The sequence below is a fragment of the Nerophis ophidion genome, linkage group LG03 (assembly GCF_033978795.1).
Source record: "Nerophis ophidion isolate RoL-2023_Sa linkage group LG03, RoL_Noph_v1.0, whole genome shotgun sequence".
Lineage (NCBI taxonomy): Eukaryota > Metazoa > Chordata > Actinopteri > Syngnathiformes > Syngnathidae > Nerophis > Nerophis ophidion.
The window spans coordinates 64,412,444-64,429,489 of record NC_084613.1 but is presented as its reverse complement, the minus strand read 5'-3'; the positions used below and the strand labels follow the sequence as shown (position 1 = coordinate 64,429,489).

Genomic DNA, 17,046 nt, shown 5'->3' with positions numbered 1-17,046 from the left:
GTATGGTTATGCATTGTAAAAACGTATTTACATGTTTTTGTATTACATCCTGTTATTAAAACAAACAAAAACATTTGTCCCGGAACACTTGTCATCGCTCCTTGGTTCTGACCGAGCGTATTTTGACGCCCAACCGGAAGTGTCCAGTTTGCGAGAGACCGCCCACCCATTCATTTGGGAAACATTATGCTTTCATATTAATATTTCTGGGCTTTTATCTCTGGTTTCAGGTAGCTATGGCGACAAAGCGCAAAGTGGATGTGGTTGTCCCGGCAGAGGAGAGTGACCAGCTCCACATCCGTCCGTTGTAAGCTGATATACGTCACAATATTGTAGTAAAATGGTAATATTTGTGAACAAAACGTTAACTTAAAGGCCTACTGAAATGAGATTTTCTTATTTAAACGGGGATAGCAGGTCCATTCTATGTGTCATACTTTATCATTTCGCGATATTGCCATATTTTTGCTGAAAGGATTTAGTAGAGAACATTGACGATCAAATTCGCAACTTTTGGTCGCTAGTAAAAAAGCCTTGCCTGTACCTGAAGTAGCAGACGATGTGCGCGTGACGTCACGGGTTGTAGGGCTCCTCACATCCTCACATTTTTTATAATCATAGCCACCAGCAGCTAGAGCAATTCGGACCGAGAAAGCGACTTTTTTCCCAATAATTTGAGCGAGGATGAACAATTTTGAGATGAGGAAAGTTAGAGTGAAGCACTAAGAAAAAAAAGGCGACGGCAGTGGGAGCGATTCAGATGTTATTAGCCACATTTACTAGGATAATTTTGGGACTGCTTATTGTGTTAATAGTGTTTTAGTGAGATTATAAAGTCATACCTGAAAGTCGGATGGCTGCGGTGACCGCTAGTGTCTCTGAGAGAAGCCATGGAGGAGCCAAGATCTGCAGAACGCTAACTCCGCACAAGTCTCCGGTAAGAGCCGACTTAATATCACAATTTTCTCATCCAAAAACTTGCTGGTTGACATGTGGTAGAGAAACATGTTCGCTAAAGCTTCACAACAAACAAAGAAATACCGGCTGTGTTTCGGCATCTAAAGGCAGCTGCAATCCATCGCTTTCCACCAACAGCGTTCTTCTTTGACGTCTCCATTATTAATTGAACGAATTGTGAAAGATTCAGAATCACAGATGTCCAAAATACTGTGTAATTATGCGATGAAAAGAGACGACTTTTAGCCGTAAGTGGTGCTGGGCTAAAATGTCCGCTCCACCAATAACGTCACAAACACGCGTCATCATACGCAAACATTCCGCGACGTTTTTAACAAGAAACTCCGCGGGAAATTTTAAATTGTAATTTAGTAAACTAAACCGGCCGTATTGGTATGTGTTGCAATGATAATATTTCCTTATTGATATATAAACTATCAGACTGCGTGGTCGGTAGTAGTGGGTTTCAGTAGGCCTTTAAATCAGGGATGTCCAAGGCTAAGCTGCTTCCTCCGTGGGCTGCATACTGTAGGAAAAAATCGATGGACGTCGGGGGATACTTTGATATTTTTTAAATGTTGTAAAAATATAAAAAATTGTTCATTTTATAACAACTCTTTCTATTATTAGTAACATTTCCGACTTTTCTTTGTGCCTTTATTTTGTTTTTACTAGGCCTGTGGAAAAATAACGAGTTAACCAAAGTAAAAATTTTGCGTTAAGTGGATGCATATACATAGAATAATCACGCAATTTATTTTGACCATAAATGCTCCCTCACCTCAGTGTTGTTCAATTATTTTCAGTCGCGCCCACCCCACTCTCTGTCTTGATTATAAGTGAAGTGAATTATATAGCGCTTTCTCTCTAGTGACTCAAAGCATTTTACATAGTGAAGCCCTATATCTAATTTACATTTGAACCAGTGTGGATGGCACTGGGAGCAGGTGGGTAAAGTGTCTTGCCCAAGGCCACAACCCTCAAGTTGCTGGCACGGCCACTCTACCAACCGAGCTATGCCGCCCATAAATAGTATACCGTATTTCCTTGAATTGCCGCAGGGGATATAGAATGCGCCTGAGTGAATTACTGCCGGGTCAAACTCTCTTCACAAAATAATTAACGCATGCTTAGTATTGCCGCCTGGTCAAACTTGTGACGTCATGAGTGACACTTCCCCTGTCATCATTTTCAAAATGGAGGAGGCTGATTTCAATACCGGTAATTTGAAATCGCATAAAGGGAAAAAGATTAAGAGCTATTCAGTAGGATTTAAGGTCCAAGCTTACAACACACTCAAATTCTTACTGTTTGCCTTTGGTAAGTGCCGGAGTGAGAAGAGGCTTTAAAATAATTAGCGCATTCTTACTTTTACCAAATGCCTTTGGTACGCGCAGGAGTGAGAAAAAGTTTTAAATTAATTAGCGGCTTGGTGGCAATTCAAGGAAATACGGTAATTTATAGTAAACCTCTGCAAAACATTGTGTCCTTAACGTTTAACAAAAAAAAAAAAAAAAAAAAAAAATATCCATCAACTTACTGTACGACTGTAAAGATTACAACTTTTTAGCCTGTAACAGCAGATTTAAAATGCATCAAGTTGCCTAATAAAATAATCCTTATTTAAACTTAAACATTTTTTGGATCGACATGAACCATTTGATACTAAAAAATTACAGTTAATTAACTCAATTAATTCAAATTGATCTGCAAAATTATTTCAGAGCATAATATATGGTGGCACAGGGGTTAGTGCATGTGCCTCACAATACAAAGGTCCTGAGTAGTCCTGAGTTCAAGCCCGGCCTTGGGATCTTTCTGTGTGGAGTTTGCATGTTCTCCCCGTGACTGCGTGGGTTCCCTCCAGGTACTCCGGCTTCCTCCTATCCCCAAAGACATGCACCTGGGGATAGGTTGATTGGCAACACTAAATTGGCCCCAGTGTGTGAATGTTGTCTGTCTATCTGTGTTGGCCCTGTGAAGAGGTGGCATCTTGTCCAGGGTGTACATGCCTTCTGCCCGAATGCAGCTGAGATAGGCTCCAGCACCCCCTGAGACCCCAAAAGGGACAAGTGGTAGAAAATGGATGGATGGTTATATAAAACACTTTACCATACAAAACAAAAGTGAGTAAAACACTTCGTGCAAATTTTTTTCATAAATAAACTCAAGACAAATGGGTTAAATGAGCACGTTTTGTAGTGGACAGCTTTCAAAGCATGGTACTGATAAAGTATGTTCCCCTGGGTCACACGCTCTGCGCCTGCCCCACTATTTGAGAAGGACTACTTTACCTTAACTTTTAATGGTTACCTGAAATGTGGCACATGTTATACGGTCATTGATCAGGTGTTGTGCTCACTGGTAAATTTCACTTCATGATAAATCCTGTTAACACTTTAGATAAAACTGTTACCAAATGTTGTGCAAATAAATTATGTGCATTCAAGTAAAACGTTAAAAAAAATATTCCTGGATGACATTCTGATAATATGTCTTCCCTTAAAATTTGTGGTTAATCTGATGAAAACTAGATCATTTGACAGCACTGGTGTTTGGATTTTATTTCTTAATTTTCGTTACTGCAATGAATGACAAAGACAGCCAATGCCATAAATGGCCTCCAGAATGCAGTTCGGACACATGAGTCTTACACTGTATTTTTCCCAGGGGTGCTGGACAGGAGGTTGGGAGGTCATGTATTATACTGGAGTTCAAAGGAAGAAAAATTATGGTAAATAACAGTACAAAAGTACTCCAGCTATATAAATAGTGACTGTGTTTATGAGTGGATGAATATTAATTTGTATTTGGCAGCTGGACTGTGGCATCCATCCTGGTTTAGAGGGAATGGACGCCCTCCCCTATATAGACTTGATCGACCCGGCTGAGATTGATTTGCTGCTCATCAGCCAGTAAGTGCCCATCACACAAGTGGAACAAACATGTGACTAAATGTGCCTACTTTTTTGACCAGTTTTCACCTTGATCACTGCGGAGCTCTGCCTTGGTTCCTCCAGAAGACCAGCTTCAAAGGAAGGACCTTCATGACCCACGCCACCAAGGCCATCTACCGCTGGCTGCTGTCGGACTATGTCAAAGTCAGGTAAGAAAGTGTTTGTTGAGTTTTAAATTGTATTTTCGGCAATATGTCTTTTTTTTTTTTTCTGTAGCAACATTTCTGCAGACGACATGTTGTACACGGAGACAGACCTCGAGGAGAGCATGGATAAGATTGAGACCATTAACTTCCACGAGGTCAAGGAGGTGGCGGGAATTAAGTTCTGGTGCTACCATGCTGGGCATGTGTTGGGAGCTGCCATGTTTATGATTGAAATAGCTGGCGTCAAGGTAACAGCTTCTAGTGGATTTCTTTTTATTCAGATTATATTCAATTATTTTTAATAATGTGTTTGTATCTTGAAAGCTACTGTACACAGGAGACTTCTCTCGACAGGAAGACAGGCACCTCATGGCAGCTGAGATCCCCAGTGTTAAACCAGACATTTTAATTATTGTACGCCACAAAAAGTTAAACATTTGCTTTTGAAATTTTGTTTTTTTTACCTCTTAATGTGACCAAAATGTGTCAACAGGAGTCAACGTACGGCACGCACATCCATGAGAAGAGGGAGGAGCGTGAGGCTCGCTTCTGTAACACCGTCCATGACATTGTCAACAGAGAGGGCCGCTGTTTGATCCCCGTGTTCGCTTTGGGACGAGCCCAGGAACTGCTGCTCATCCTGGGTGAGACATGGCATATTGGGGGTTTGACCATAAACCCATAATTTCAAATCTATAATGCATCTTGATAGACGAGTACTGGCAGAACCACCCCGAGCTCCATGACATCCCCATCTATTACGCCTCATCCCTGGCCAAAAAGTGCATGGCTGTGTACCAGACTTACGTCAACGCCATGAATGACAAGATCCGCAAGGCCATCAACATAAACAACCCTTTTGTCTTCAAGCACATCAGTAACCTAAAGGTGGGGAGAACAAAGCATTACAGCCAAGCGGCGCAAACTATTTTACACGACTCCATCTCTTGCAGAGCATGGATCACTTTGATGACATCGGCCCCAGTGTGGTGATGGCGTCGCCTGGTATGATGCAGAGCGGCCTATCCAGGGAGCTCTTTGAAAGCTGGTGCACGGATAAAAGGAATGGAGTCATTATCGCTGGGTACTGTGTGGAGGGAACACTGGCCAAGGTCAGCTGGTGCATAAGTACAGTGTAATTACATCAAATATAATAGATATACCCATAATTCAGCTTTTTTTGGGAAGAATATCTATAATATCACTAGATAAAATGCAGACAAGTTTGTTAGCTGGGTAAGACTGGAGTGTCAATTTTTTTTCATTGAGGGCCACATCGTAGGGCCGTTTGTAACCATACTTGCCAACCCTCCCGATTTTCCTGGGAGACTCCTGTATTTCTGTGCCCCTCCCGAAAATCTCCTGGGGCAACCGTTCTCCCAAATTTCTCCCGATTTCCACCTGGTCAACCACATTTGGGGCGTGCCTTTAGGGCACTGCCTTTAGCGTCCTCTACAACCTGTAGTCACATCCGCTTTTTCTCCATACAAAGAGCGTGCCAGCCCAGCCACATAATACACACGGATTTTATACACACATAAGGGAATGCAAGGCATACTTGATCAACAGCCATTTAGGTCACACTGAGAGTTGCCGTATGAACAACTTTAACACTGTTACAAATATGCGCCACACTGTGAACCCACACCAAACAAGAATGAATGCCACATTCCGGGACAACATCCGCACCGTAACACAACAGAACAAATACCCAGAACCCCTTGCAGTACTAACTCTCCCGGGACGCTACAATATACACCCCCCACCGCTACCACCAAACTCCGCCCTCCCCAGCCCCGCCGCCACCCCCCCCATCTCCCGAATCCGGAGGTATCAAGGTTGGCAAGTATGCTTGTATCAGTGAATAATATATAAATACAAATGTATAAGGATTATACATCTTAAATAATTGCCTATGCATTTGATTATTTTATATTTTTTTATCTACGTACACTGTAAAGAAAAAAAAAAGATTTTATGGGAAAAAAACTTTTAGCAACTGAGCTGCCATTTTACTTTGAAAAATCTACGGTTGTGTTTACAGTGCCTTCCTGTAAATGAAAAAATGGCAACACACATTTTTCCCACAAAATTTATTCAGATTTTTACAGTGTACAATTTGATGAATAACTTGCTTTGAAATCATGAGTCAAGTGGATATTTAAGTGTCTATTTTAACCAAAAATGTTTGAAATGTATTATATTTTGTAGCATTATTAGATATTAAAGTTTAGAAGATATGCAGATGCATGCACTATACATTTTTTTTCTTCAGTCAAAATGGAAAGAACAAATACATTTAGTAAGAAAATATAAAGTACTTTATTGACACATTATTTCCAGTCTTTTGCAGTCTATACAATGATGATTTTGACACGTGATAGAAAACAAATATACTGGTATTCAAACTTGTATGACTATATAGCAGGTCGTGGCTGCATCGCTCCTGGTGCATTTGAGTGGCCGTAAGAAAAGCTTCCGACTTACTAAAGCTGTAGACCCAGAGTATACAAAATGGCCAATAATATGCATGCAGCTTACTTTGGTGACTGTGATTTGTTGTGAAGCACATCATGTCTGAGCCGGAGGAGATCACCACCATGTCAGGACAGAAGCTCCTGCTGAAGATGTCGGTGGACTACATCTCCTTCTCGGCCCACACGGACTACCAGCAAACCAGCGAGTTCATCCGGGCCCTGAAACCTCCGCATGTGGTAAGAAGGAGGGGTTGAAATGTTTAATAGTTGCTTACCTTATTTAGTTACATAATAGGGGGCAACATTTTGGGGAAAACATAATTTTGGATGCTGTTCTTTCATTAGACTTTAATAGCTGTGCCTTGTGTCTCTGCTCTCAGATCTTGGTCCACGGCGAGCAGAACGAGATGGCTCGTCTGAAGGCGGCGTTGATCCGAGAGTACGAGGACAACGACCAGGTTCACATCGAAGTCCACAACCCTCGCAACACAGAATCCGTCACCCTCAACTTCAGAGGAGAGAAACTGGCCAAGGTAGATCGGACAGATTTCCTCATTGTTGATTTCCCGTGTCTTAAATGGTGCCAAAAGGGAGTGGTGCACTGCATGGCAGCTACCAGCAGAAGTGCTGTTGGGTCTGCTTCAACCAGTTTACAGAAGTACAAGCTGAGACCAGCAATGCAAAGTTAGGCTACTGGCAGCATTATTTTAAGCATTTATTTATTTCAATTAGCACAGCATAAGGATGACGGAATCTTAATTGTAATACATCTTGCGAAAACGTATATCATGATATATTGGTATATTATTGATAAAAGAACCATTTTAAAACGGGTCACAAGGGCTCTTAATTTAGCTGCTGATGTACAGTTGTGATCAAAATTATTCAACCCCCACACAATTTGGGTGTTTTAGCAAGTAGGACATTTATTCCGTATTTTGTTTATAGTCATATCAAATAAAGATGCATTAAATAGACAAATGCAACTTGAATTACAACATTATATTTTGTAACATACCAAACAGTGTCATTTTTCTTAATATCTCATTGACTAAATTATTCAACCCCTTGAAGATCATAACTCTTAAGAACAGAATTTGAATAAGGTCTTTTCAATCAGTTGTTGAAAACACCTGTAGATGTGATTAGAACCATAACGAGCAACAATTAAACTGATTGAAAAAGACTGTGACGCTCAGCTTCTTGTAGATGGTCAATTGTGTATTTGCAACATGGTGAAGTCCAGGGAGTGGTCAAAGAAGTCAAGAGAGGAGGTAATTTCTCTTCATAAGAAAGGATATGGATATAAGAAAATAGCAAAGACATTACACATTCCAAGAGACACAGTTGGGAGCATAATTCGCAAGTTTAAAGCTAAAGGCACAGTGGAAACACTACCTGGGCGCGGTAGAAAGAGGATGCTGTGTGCAACTGCTGTCCGGTATTTGAAGCGTACAGTGGTGAAAAACCCCCGGGTAACAGCTGAAGAACTACAACAGGACATTGCAGAGGGGGGAACGCAGGTTTCGTCCCAGACAATAAGACGCGCACTAAGAGATGAAGGCCTCCATACCAGAACTCCCAGGCGCATCCCACTTCTGACTACCAGGCACAAGAAAAATAGACTCCAGTATGCCAAAAATCATCTGGACAAACCCCAAAGGTTTTGGGAAACTGTTTTATGGAGTGATGAGACAAAACTGGAACTCTTTGGGCCTATGAATCAACGTTATGTCTGGAGGAGAAAAAAATGAAGCTTACAAAGAGAAGAACACCTTGCCTACTATTAAGCATGGTGGGGGGGTCAATCATGCTCTGGGGCTGTTTCTCTGCCTCAGGTACCGGGAAGGCATTATGAATTATTTTTCCTACCAGGATATATTAGCTGCAAATGTCATGAAGTCAGTGATGAAGCTGAGGCTTGGGAGACTTTGGACCTTCCAACAGGACAACGATCCCAAGCATATCTCCAAATCAACATCAGAGTGGTTGCAGAAGAAGGGCTGGAAGACTCTGGAGTGGCTTTCATAGTCGCCAGACCTAAATCCTATAGAAAACCTGTGGTGGGACTTGAAGAAGGCAGTTGCAGCACGCAAGCCCAAGAATATGAATGAACTGGAGGCCTTTGCCCAAGAGGAATGGGCTAAAATACCTGTAGATCATTGCAAGAAGCTTGTGTCCGGTTATGTATCACGTTTGAAGGATGTAATTACTGCCAAAGGGTGTTCTACTAAGTACTAAAGATGCATGTAACTAGGGGGTTGAATAATTTTGTCAATGAGATATTAAGAAAAATTTCCTTTTTTGGTATTTTGTAAAATACAGTGTTATAATTTAAGTTGCATTTGTCTATTTCACACATTTTTATTTGATATGACTATAAACAAAATACAGAATAAATGTCCAACTTGCTAAAACACCAAAATTGTGTGGGGTTGAATAATTTTGATCACAACTGTATAGGAAAGGATAGGCGGTAACATTTTGTGTCATTTTTGGTTGAATTATTTTCTTAAAACTATTATGAATCTACCTGTTAACATCTGCTTCACTTTCGTGTAACGTGTCTCCTGCTACACTTCTGTTAAAAAATAATAAGCACTTATTCTTCTGTTGTTTTATTCTTTTTAGTTTTGGGTGACAAAATTACAAATGTGTGTATTGAACTGCTGCCAAAAAGTTACATTGGCAGTAATAGTCATACCCAATTTCATTGTTAAAGTATTCGTAACCCTAAAAGAATGATTAAATGATTCAATTTTGATCACAACTCCATCCATCCCATCCATTTTCTGCGGCTTATTCCCGTTCGGGGTCGCGGGGGGCGCTGGCGCCTATCTCAGCTACAATCGGGCGGAAGGCGGGGTACACCCTGGACAAGTCGCCACCTCATCGCAGGGCCAACACAGATAGACAGACAACATTCACACTCACATTCACACACTACGGCCAATTTGGTGTTGCCAATCAACCTATCCCCAGGTGCATGTCTTTGGAAGTGGGAGGAAGCCGTAGTACCCGGAGGGAACCCACGCATTCACGGGGAGAACATGCAAACTCCACACAGAAAGATCCCGAGCCTGGATTTGAACCCAGGACTGCAGGACCTTCGTATTGTGAGGCAGACGCACTAACCCCTCTTCCACCGTGAAGCCTGATCACAACTCATTTGTTGTAAACAAAACACTTTGACAGTAACAAATTTGTATGTACTCAATGGAGTATCTACCATTAACTGATATTATACCTGGTATTATTACCATCTATAATTGAATTTATCCACCCACCTCTGTTTGTTTTAAAGAGCTCCATTTTAGCGATAAGCTCTGCTTTTTTTGTATCCTGTCACAGTGTATAGTGTAGCATGTTTGGCTATTCTTTGTCGGGTGCCAAAAGTAAAAGTTCAATCACACTTTTTTAGCAGATATATTTTTCAGATTTAACGTTCTTTCCTCAGATTTAACTCACTTTTCTGAGATTTAGCTAATTTTTATCACATTTAAGTTGACATGAAATGTTAACTCTAAATCCAAACCTAAATTTTAAAGGAGAACTGCGCTTTTTCTGGAATTTTGCCTATCGTTCACAATCATTATCAAAGGCATGACGACAGATGGATTAAAAAAAAAAAAGCCTTCTAAATATTAAACGGAAAAAAAGTCATCTAACAGCAGAGCACATGGGCGCTCCACTATTCTGCCCATAAAATCCGATAAATACCAATTCAAAATGTGCCAACAATATCTGCTAGAAAAGTGTGACTGAACTTTTAAATTAGGCACCCCATAATTCCTTGCTTCTGGTTTTCCAGTAATAATAGAGGCGAGGGTTTGTGAGTTGGAAGCTGCGCAGTGGAGGGACATTAGCCACTAGCTTGCAAGCGCAGATGCTATGTTGCGTTAAGGACGCCTTTTGTTTGCTTGTTGTGTCAACCGGCATATGCAACCGGAGTACAGCATTAAAACAGGAATTCGGAACAGGCAGATATTAAACTAAATGGGCAAATTCTCTTAGCAAGTAATTAACAAAATCTGTATATATTTTTAGTTTAATGTTGACATAATTAGTAGTTTTTCTTTTTAAACACCAGCGTGAACTTTAGCTTTACAGACATTAAGTCTGCTGTGTGTCATGTCCCACATCTTGCCCTGATGTGGGATCTGAGATGAGGATGTCGTTGTGGCTTGTGCAGCCCTTTGGGCACTTGTGATTAAGGGCTGTATAAATAAACTTTGATTGATTGATGATGTTAAATATGTCTCCCAGTACACATGGTGGTATTTGATGTAATTACAACCATAAATGGCATCACCTGTTTCAGTGTTGCGTAGTCTGCTTATTAAGCAACCTTGGGCTTGTTTTTATTTTCAAAGCCACCTGCAAATCTAGTGAGTCGTGCTTTACGTTTTTTCAAGCTTGTCTTTCAACAAGTTGTAGCTTAATTGGGCTTTTTCTTTTTTTTCTCTGGGCAGCAGTTAATTTCCCATTTCTTAACCTACATTTCTGTCTTATCATGCCTGCTTTGTACGTCAACTTGGCACACCCCCAAACACACTCATTATGCAAGTACAGTAGAGATGGATTTATGGCTCTTTGAAAGAACAGCCATTCAGAAAACTGGATTATTATATTTGTATGTTATAATAATGGAAACAATCACTTAGATTGGATACAAATATTTTAAATTAAATAGTACATCATGTACATGTGTATACCAATATATTATTTTTGACATTCATTTGGCTTGTAATTCATTATAAACATTCCATTAAGTGGTACAATATTGGCATCTGTGAAAGTGATATCACTATTTTGAATTTTTCCACATCTAAAAAAAGACTCTGGCACAATAACAACTATGTACATTTACTTAAAAATTATATATGTGTTGGATCCGCTTTGGACTGGACTCTCGCGGCTGTGTTGGATCCATTATGGATTGAACTTTCACAGTATCATGTTAGACCCGCTCGACATCCATTGCTTTCGTCCTCTCCAAGGTTCTCATAGTCATCATTGTCACCGACGTCCCACTGGGTGTGAGTTTTCCTTGCCCTTATGTGGGCCTACCGAGGATGTCGTAGTGGTTTGTGTTGTGGTTTGTGCACCCCTTTGAGACACTAGTGATTTAGGGGTATATAAGTAAACATTGATTGATTGATTGATATGTATGCAATTGATATAAATACAACTAGAATGAAGAAAAGAGGACATTTAAGTGCACATTAGTTTTGGATTAGGCCAGTTGTTCTTAATTATTCATCATGCCCTCCCTAATGTTAATTTTTTTTCTGTATGCATTAAGATAGTTGTTTACGAACACTAAAGATGCTATTACGCCATGGCCTCTCACACCCACTTTCCGCGCCCCACTATTTTAGAAGCACTGCATTAAACAGGCTGTTTGGAACTTGCTCAGTTAACATTTTCTAGGGGAATTTTTTTCACGCCCCGGCCTTAAGTCCATGTTTATTTATTTATCGATTTGTATGTGTAAAGATATACGGTATTACTTCTCACGCCCCAAGGGTGCCTCACTATTTGAGAAGCATTGGATTTGGCTAATATAAATGTTTCACACTCTCAAAATCCAATTAGACTAATTAATTAGCTAAAACAGCAATTTAGGTAACTATCAGAGTCATACATCAATCAGGGTTTGAAAATCTGAAGTTATTCAAATAATTTAAGTTTTTTTAAATGCATTATCTCAACTGTGTTTGTAATATTACTGTTGCAAAATAAAAGTATTGTGATATTTCACAATGTGATGGTTTGCCTTACGGGCTTAATTTCATAGGGCTGATTGCTTTTTTTATCTCTTGCGAGATCTGGCAAACACTGACCTGTTTATGTTCTTCTATGTTTGATCTGATGAATTCTCAAATGCGTAACCAGACCTTCTGCATTCTGTGCTCAGGTGATGGGTTCTCTGGCGGATCAGAAGTGTGTTCAGGGTCAAAGGGTATCAGGCATCCTGGTGAAAAAGAACTTCAACTATCACATCCTCAATCCCTCGGACCTTTCAAGTCAGTCACGTTAGTCCAGAAATAAGTGTGAATGTATTGAGATACTCACCACGTTGGTGTTTTTGTAGTGTATACTGAGCTATCCATGAGCACAGTGAAACAGACACAGGCAATCCCCTTCACCGGACCTTACTCACTGCTCGTCTGCCACCTGAGGAACCTCACAGGTGAACCTTCATACACTTTCTCCTTTGAACAGATCAAACTTAGCTTTAAGTTTTCTCTCCATCAGGCGACGTGGAGGAGCTCGATGGAACCGAGAAGAAAACCTTGAGGGTTTTCCAAAGCATCACACTGATCCACGAGGCGGGGGTGGTCCTGCTGGAGGTTAGTACTAAGGTACTATGTAAAATATATTGGGACGTTCTGTTGCTTCCACAGCGGTTCTGCAACTTCTTTGTATATTTCAGTGGCTTGCTAACCCTCTCAACGACATGTACGCCGACGCTGTAACCACTGTGGTGTTGGAAGTCCAGTCCAATCCAAAAGCTCACAAAGGTCATTATTACTATCACTTTTCTTGTTGTCATCAGGTAGAAATTGGAGGATGCTTAATGGGGTAGATTGTGGTCATCTACAACCATGCATTTATAGCTCTGACACCACTTGCAACCTAAAAAACCCATATAATATTTACACTTTTACCTATTCTGCTTCAAGTGTTAACACAAACCAAAATACACCCGAAGGACAGCATTTAGTATTTCTGCACTTGTGTTTTGTTATTACCAGTGGTTAACCTATGTTTACACTAGAATGACAATTGAAATCTTACAACATTCTGAAGGGTTTCTTCTTTGTCACTCCACTTTGACCCCTGAACTAACTTACTAACCAACTCTGTGAATCGTTTCTAAAAATTTGGGATGTGCCGATCGATCGCCATTTTTCATGTGAAAGTATGTCATCGCCGTTGCCGATTACGAATGCTGATCCCCTTTGGCTGATACAGTATTTATGTTGAGTCCCCTAGCTGACAAGATAACATGTCCATACAATGTGGAGTCACTCACCTAAGGTAATAATAATCAGCTCCATTGCAGCAGATAAACTGCATTTCTTAGTATTTTAAGTATCACGTTTCATTATTCCTGGAGGACGATGCTATACATGTTGTTATACACCGACATCAAGCTAGGAGCAGATACGCTAATACATAAGCTAGCCTGAAACAAAACAATAAATAAGTGCTTTGTAACATTTAAGTGTAGATGAAACCATGTTGCAGCAGAATTTAAGCAGTTATTAACAGGAAAATAACAAGTATAATAATGAGTCAAGAGAGAGAATAATATAACAACTGTTGGTGTCTCCACATTGTTGCAGTCAGGACATGACACGTAAGAGGACAACGAATCAACCCATAATTTAGTGGCGTTGATACCAAGGGTATTATCAGTATGTGATCGCGAATAGGTTCATTTTTTTTTTGTTAGTATTAACAAATTGAGGGAATAACTTCCTGGGCACAGGACGACTTTAAGAGCAAAACCCAAAGGGTTTATACACATAATAATAAGTAATTCTAATTTTGTTTAGCATTTACTTTGTGTTTCTCAAACAATTGTACATAATAAAAGAAAAATGTGTTAAAATCGCAAAAAATTTAATAATACTCACCATCAATCCGTAACATATTTTTGCAGTTAATACATTTAATCGGTATCTGTATTAGTATCGGCCAATCTCACTCATGGATGATCCATATCAATAGCATTAATACCTGATTGGAACATCAGTACCGGTACTAAAAAATCCAACAAATCAAATGTTAACCAGTTTCCTAAATGTGACTTTGTTCATTTCTAGAGGTTTCAGTGAATATTCCACTAAAGAGGACTTCAGGTGCTGACTCTTTGATGTGTTTTTTGAACAGTCATGGAGACCCAGACTTCTACTCTGGATATGGATACCTTCCAAAATAGACTGGAAATCATGTTACAGTAAGTCAGACCATATAAAATGGTGGGGGGGGGCCCCTTGGGGGTCACGTGTGACCTCGGAGAATAAGCCTTTTATTCTCTGTACCAGAATATGAGTGACTGTAACCACGAAGGGAGATGAGAAAAGGCTGGTGTGTTGTTTCCTTTAATGTTAATAAACTATCAATGTTAAGCAGAGGTATAGTTATAGTATATATAATAATAATATAATGATTTTATAGACAAACTATAATATTTTTAGTCACAGTAGAGCGTCTGGGGCCGTGAAATATTTTCTTCTTCCTAGGGGGACGTAACAGAACAATTGAGAAGCACTGCAGCAAGTGGTTTAATGCCTACTGCTTATAGAAGATATTTGACTCAGTTTTGATGTAGTAAAGCGCTCCTGTCACATTAAGGAGCTTTTTCACTACTAACAGTTACTGTAAGACTTTTACATTATTTACATCTAGCATTTAATGATGTACACTAAGTATTATGTCCTTTTTGCGTCGTCAGGGACATGTTTGGACAGGACTACGTGGACATCAGTGATGATAAAAACTTCTCTGTGACAGTTGATGGGAAGACAGTGCTCATTTGCTTGGAAACAAGGGTAAGTTTTAGTTTTACCTTACAATTTATGGACATTCTCACAGTTTTAAATCTCCCTTCAACCAGTCTGTGTGCTACGAGGACGACAGCATAGAGGACGACTCCCTGAGAGAGATGGTGGAGTTGGCGGTGCAGCGCCTCTTTGACGCCCTGAACCCCATCACGTCAGAACATGGGCGAAGCTGCGCTCACACTACTACTTGAGACACATAGTTTTAATGGTTTCAATTTTAGTATAATAGTTTGTATTGGTGTTACAGTATATGGATTAGTTTAGTGTTTTACCTGCACCCACTTGAATGTATTTATTTATTTATTAACGTAATGTGTAGTTCAACTAATGTGCACTGATATGATTTAACTTGTGAACTGTGAATTTCTAATTGCATTTAATGTTCAATGTCAACAAGAAAAAAAAACATGTTTTGTTAGTGATTTAAATGAATGATTTTACTCATAAACTAGAGGCAGGACACGTCCAAACATTTCACAGTGCTTTTTCAAAGCACAGCTTATTTATTACTTGAAATATCTGGATGATTCGCATTGATTTTTCCAAAATAAAACACACAATAGTCCAGATCTTTGCATTTTCCCTCAACTAAGTGTTTATACATTTTCTAATAATAAATATGACATGACTTACTATAAGTCAATGAAGATACAACTGTCGGACAGAAGTAGCACCTAAAATGTGAAGAAGAAAAAAAATTCCGCCAAGGGTGACACACATCCAGACTAACTAAATACAACAAGATTAAACAGAAATGTGCTTTTAGGCCTTGACCAATAACACATTTTGCTGTACAATATATTGTCTCACAAATAATTGCTGCTAAATCATATTATTCTCAGCATTGTTTTGGTGACAATTGAAACACCAATCCAATCAATGTATAATAATGATGCAAGTAACCATTTCAAACACAATTAACTTATATTTTACAGCAGTATTGGAAGGTCAAAAACTTTTGAGTATTCTAAATAGGGGTGTAAAGATTCGTTTTAACGATTAAATCAATATTTGTGGTTGCCGATACGATTCTGGGACAATCCCATTTTTTTTTTTTTAGAACTATTAAATCCGAAAAAAGTCAGTGAGTTGAAATGAATTTTGTTATTTTTTAGCAAAAAAATAAATAAAATCAGTTTGACAGTGAAATATATACTGGACACTGCAGGTGAAGTTTCCAATATCACTGTTATTTCTTGTCAAGGAATTAAATATAAATGAGTTATAGATACAAACAAGCAAGTAAATGGTCAATGTATTGACATCTTATTTAAAAAAAGTGCAACAAACACTTTAGGTTGAATTAAGAGGAACCTTTGTTTGCTCTCATGTTCAATAGTCAAGCAAAATTCAATAAAAAGTACAGTTACTAACATTTTAACAGTAGATTTACCTTCCAAATGAAGTTGTCCGCCCTGGCATTGTGGAGGACGGACAGTGTCACAGGTGTGCGACAGCATTTATGCCCTATCATCCCTTGACCGATCGTTTGTACTCATAACTTTCCCGTGACTATTAGTTGTTAATTCATGTTGTGTTCCAGAGGTTAATGCGTCCGTTTTGTCGGCCGCGTCTTTTGTGGCTTATAAAGTAAACTTGTGGCTTTTTTTTAAATTGTATTGAGTTGTGGCTTTTGCAATCGTTCTGTAGCTGAGTGTTTTGTGTTGTAGCTGAGTTTTTTGTGTTGTAGTTGATATTGTGTTGTGGATTTTGCATTTGTTGTGACCTTTCTTGACGACCATCGCTATCCGGCATTTCTGTTTTGATGACGTCACAGACAGGTAATAGATTCAATGTCAAACATCCTTATTTATAAAAAATGCTCAACTTCATACAATGTCTGCTGTTGTTCGATCTAATGTTTTCCTTTTTCTGGTATCGAATCTCTTTTAAAACGACTAATTCCGATCTTTCGGAAGGCAAACTTGCC

The 17,046-nt window shown here is 39.4% G+C and overlaps 1 protein-coding gene across 1 annotated transcript; it reads left to right on the top strand.

The window, feature by feature from the left end:
- The first annotated feature begins 152 nt into the window (after nucleotides 1-152).
- Nucleotides 153-16,643, top strand: LOC133549939 (cleavage and polyadenylation specificity factor subunit 3). Its single transcript, XM_061895868.1, has 18 exons — nucleotides 153-307; nucleotides 3,628-3,691; nucleotides 3,775-3,872; nucleotides 3,935-4,063; nucleotides 4,131-4,308; nucleotides 4,385-4,474; nucleotides 4,554-4,704; nucleotides 4,773-4,948; nucleotides 5,014-5,172; nucleotides 6,628-6,774; nucleotides 6,918-7,070; nucleotides 12,458-12,566; nucleotides 12,635-12,733; nucleotides 12,799-12,893; nucleotides 12,977-13,064; nucleotides 14,443-14,509; nucleotides 15,008-15,104; nucleotides 15,170-16,643. The coding sequence occupies exons 1-18, from the start codon at nucleotides 237-239 to the stop codon at nucleotides 15,305-15,307; spliced, it is 2,109 nt and encodes a 702-aa protein (XP_061751852.1). The 5' UTR covers nucleotides 153-236; the 3' UTR covers nucleotides 15,308-16,643.
- The last annotated feature ends 403 nt before the right edge of the window (nucleotides 16,644-17,046 follow it).

Coding starts and splice junctions, on each gene's coding strand:
- LOC133549939 (XM_061895868.1), top strand. CDS start 237: ATGGCGACAAAGCGCAAAGTGGATGTGGTTGTCCCGGCAGAGGAGAGT. Junction 13,065..14,442: donor CAATCCAAAAGCTCACAAAG/GTCATTATTACT, acceptor TTTTTTGAACAG/TCATGGAGACCCAGACTTCT. Junction 15,105..15,169: donor TCATTTGCTTGGAAACAAGG/GTAAGTTTTAGT, acceptor CCCTTCAACCAG/TCTGTGTGCTACGAGGACGA.